Source organism: Anneissia japonica, unplaced genomic scaffold, assembly GCF_011630105.1.
Source record: "Anneissia japonica isolate Jap-2015-1 unplaced genomic scaffold, ASM1163010v1 scaffold493_len2256704_cov171, whole genome shotgun sequence".
Taxonomy (NCBI): Eukaryota; Metazoa; Echinodermata; class Crinoidea; order Comatulida; family Comatulidae; genus Anneissia; species Anneissia japonica.
The window spans coordinates 1,754,500-1,757,665 of NW_022727062.1; the positions used below are offsets into that span (position 1 = coordinate 1,754,500).

Here is a 3,166-nt window from a genome sequence, read left to right on the forward strand (position 1 = left end):
GTGGTATGAGGTGATTTTTTTTATCTCTTTGAGCTTTATTTTGTGGCTTCAAACATTTTCCAATGGGCTAGAAAGGGGGGAGAGGAGTGGGATGTGTGCAAGCAAGCTCCTTACAAAACTTGCACCACCCCCCCACCCCACCTCCCTATCATAGAGAGTTGTAAAAAATTGCAAAATATCTATCAAACTTACTCGTTTCGTCATGTTTTCTAGTCTGTCCTTCAGTGCAACATTATACCCAGGTAGCTTAACTGAACGAGGCTTTGGTTTAACTATAAATAAAATTAAACATGGAAAAACATTAACAGATTTGTATTCAAAATGGTCTTTAATTGGAGGGGGTCTATAGTTGGAGGGAGAACTATGGGCCTTCCTGAAATAATATAATGGCATATTCATTTTAATTCCTTTGTAATAAATTTAGACATGATACAGAGCAGGTCTTCAGTTAGTTCATAATTTCCTATATTTCACAATAAATATAAATTATCAAAGTATTACACTGGGGTTTTAGAAAGTATTTTTAATTCAATTCAGAACATGTGATCGTAAACAGGAAAAATCATTAAAAGCCATGTAAATGGATTACGTGCAGTTCCACAGTGTGTGTCTCTGATGTGACCTCTGACATCGAGAGAGGAAACATATCAATCATCCCCCCGGCTACATCTAAAATCTTTACACCTACAACAGTGTGTATATGTCAGGATATTTATAGAAACCACTCATTCACAAAATACAAAGTTTTTATCTTGACTCACCATGCTGATGTCTTCTGACTACTTGCACTTCATACGGCCTGAAAACAAATAAAATTAAACACATGTTTAAATCAGGTGGATACTGGGTAAAATCTGTTATCAAAGATAAAGTCTCATTCAGACTATCAAATCTTATTTGACAAAAACATGTGATATGCCTAAATATGGTCATGATGACATCACATTATGGCACCTCTGGACGGCCAGAAATGGCACTTTTAGACAACATAACTTTTATTCATCCAAAAAATTTGGATATTATTTTAGACTTAAATTTTTCTTTTTTCTCAATTTTTGTTAAATTTTGAAAGATTTAGGAGGTGGGAGGTTGGGGTGGAGGTAGGTGCAGGTGCAGGCCCCCCATTAAATCTGCCACTGGTTTAATATAATAATTCAGTGTTATTTGGCAATCGAATCTCTATCAGGTCTATTCCTATTGTCTAACTTGTACTGTATGCATATTGACAATGTCCAGGGTACAATTAAAATTAGTAACGTACAGAATTTATTATTTGATACATTGTAAACATAAACTCTAGAGTAGAAGTCATGGAAATATTAATGAAAAGGATTTAGAAGCGATTAATTACCAGCTTTCATCGATAAACGGTCAGCTTTATACAATTCTCAGACTCGCAGAACAGTGGTTTTCAAAAAAAAAAAAAAAAACAGAAATAAAAAAAATATTCAATGCGCGAATTTTAACAATAATTTTTTACGTGGGCGACGTGAGGTACTATACAGTTCACACTAAAATTTGTGAAACTTTAAACAAGAAATAAACAAATTCAACATAGATAAAACTTACATATGTTTGGTATTTGGAGCAACAAAACCATTTATAGGTATCACTGATCCACGTTTATTTCTCAACTGAAAAAAAAAATGATATTTTCTCATATTTCATTTAAATAAACTTATTACTGTAGTAACTACAAATACTGTAACATATTCTGAACTTTTAAATTATTACATATTCTGAACTTAAATATTATTATTTTAAATTATTACATATTCTGAACTTAAATATTATTCTCCTGAAGACGGTTAAAGCAAGTCAACCGAAACGTCAAGATATTCTCAACCAACAACAACAGTTCTTTTCAGAACTATCTACGTGGTGTACCGCAAGCATTAATTTAAAACATAAACTTTTTAATTATTTATGTTTATTACATCTAAAAGGCTAATATTATTACTGATAAGAATTAGTAATTAATATTCAGTTAACTGGTAACTAAAAATACTGAACATTTTTTTTTTAATTTTTGAATAATTGTTAATACATTATATTTAAATATAGGCTAAGGCTATTACAGATATGAATCAAGACAGTTTATTTTTAGTCAGAAACAAAACAGAAATCTACATCATAACTGTTGTGATGATGGATTCAATATGAGATTGTCGTTATCATTATTACCAGCTGTGGTGATGAGAATGCCTGCAGATGCCTGGTAATCGCTGTCAAAACTGGATGAAATTTTGAGCTGTTGTTGGTCTCTAAAGTCATATAATTGCTGTAATTGCCTTTTTAAAATCAAGGACGTTAATGCAATAATTAATTCTAATGGCAAATAAAATACTATCAAACAATAGCCTTAAAGCCCAAATTTTATTTGACAAAAAAATGTGACCTAATATATTCATGACGACATCACATCATGATGATATAAATATTCAACAGTTTTCGGTGAAATAAAATACATTTTTTGCTGCATTTGTGCTGTGTTTGCTGTTGCTACTGGTTTATTGTTTATACAGTAGTCTTTTTAATCCTTTTGAAAATTGTTTCCCTTTCTGAGCTGATTCTTATATTTTTAATTCTTGATGTATTTTATCGTTATTGGGTTAACTTCTTGTTGCCTTGATGTGTTTTTCTTTTTTTGGAGGTTTTTTTTTATGTTTTTCTATTGAATTTTTTGGCTTAATTTTGTTGTGATTGTTGTTAAGTCTCTGTTTTTTTTTTTTGCTTATGTAAATTTTTTCATAATTCAACTAAGTTTGCGATGAGTTGGATAATAAAACCAGAAATGAAGAAAAATATGATAGTCAGAAGAGGACTTTAAACCGAAAGGTATCATTTTCCTTATAAAAGCACATGATGGTAACTTTGGTATAGAGATACACCACTAACTGATAATTATAGATAATTTTTATTGTATTTCCAGGTGCATCAATCGCAGTATGACTGACAAAAACAAATTTAACATTCTATAATGCGAATGATAAAAAAAGTACCGAATTGTCTCTAATAAACGCCCCGGGGGCGTTGCATTTTTTCAAAAGGGGGGGGGGGCGTTTACTAGGTGAATTGTAAAATCAAAAATTACTAAAACAAGCTGTTTAAACGGTCAATAAGTTCTTTATTTGTAGAGGAACAAGTTAATGTGCAGGGTATCTCC

General features: G+C 31.2%; 1 protein-coding gene across 2 annotated transcripts in view; it reads right to left on the reverse strand.

Annotated features, from left to right (window-relative positions):
- Window positions 1–3,166, reverse strand: part of LOC117113462 — a 15,512-nt gene that overhangs the window by 3,633 nt on the left and 8,713 nt on the right. The window contains exons 3-5 of one of the 2 annotated variants that reach the window (XM_033256795.1): window positions 1,570–1,634; window positions 762–799; window positions 193–272 (exon numbers count right to left, since the gene is read on the reverse strand). In XM_033256795.1, the coding sequence (XP_033112686.1) occupies window positions 193–272; window positions 762–799; window positions 1,570–1,634 (183 nt within the window). The remainder of the gene's footprint in view (window positions 1–192; window positions 273–761; window positions 800–1,569; window positions 1,635–3,166) is intronic. The other variant, XM_033256794.1, reaches the window with a different exon arrangement.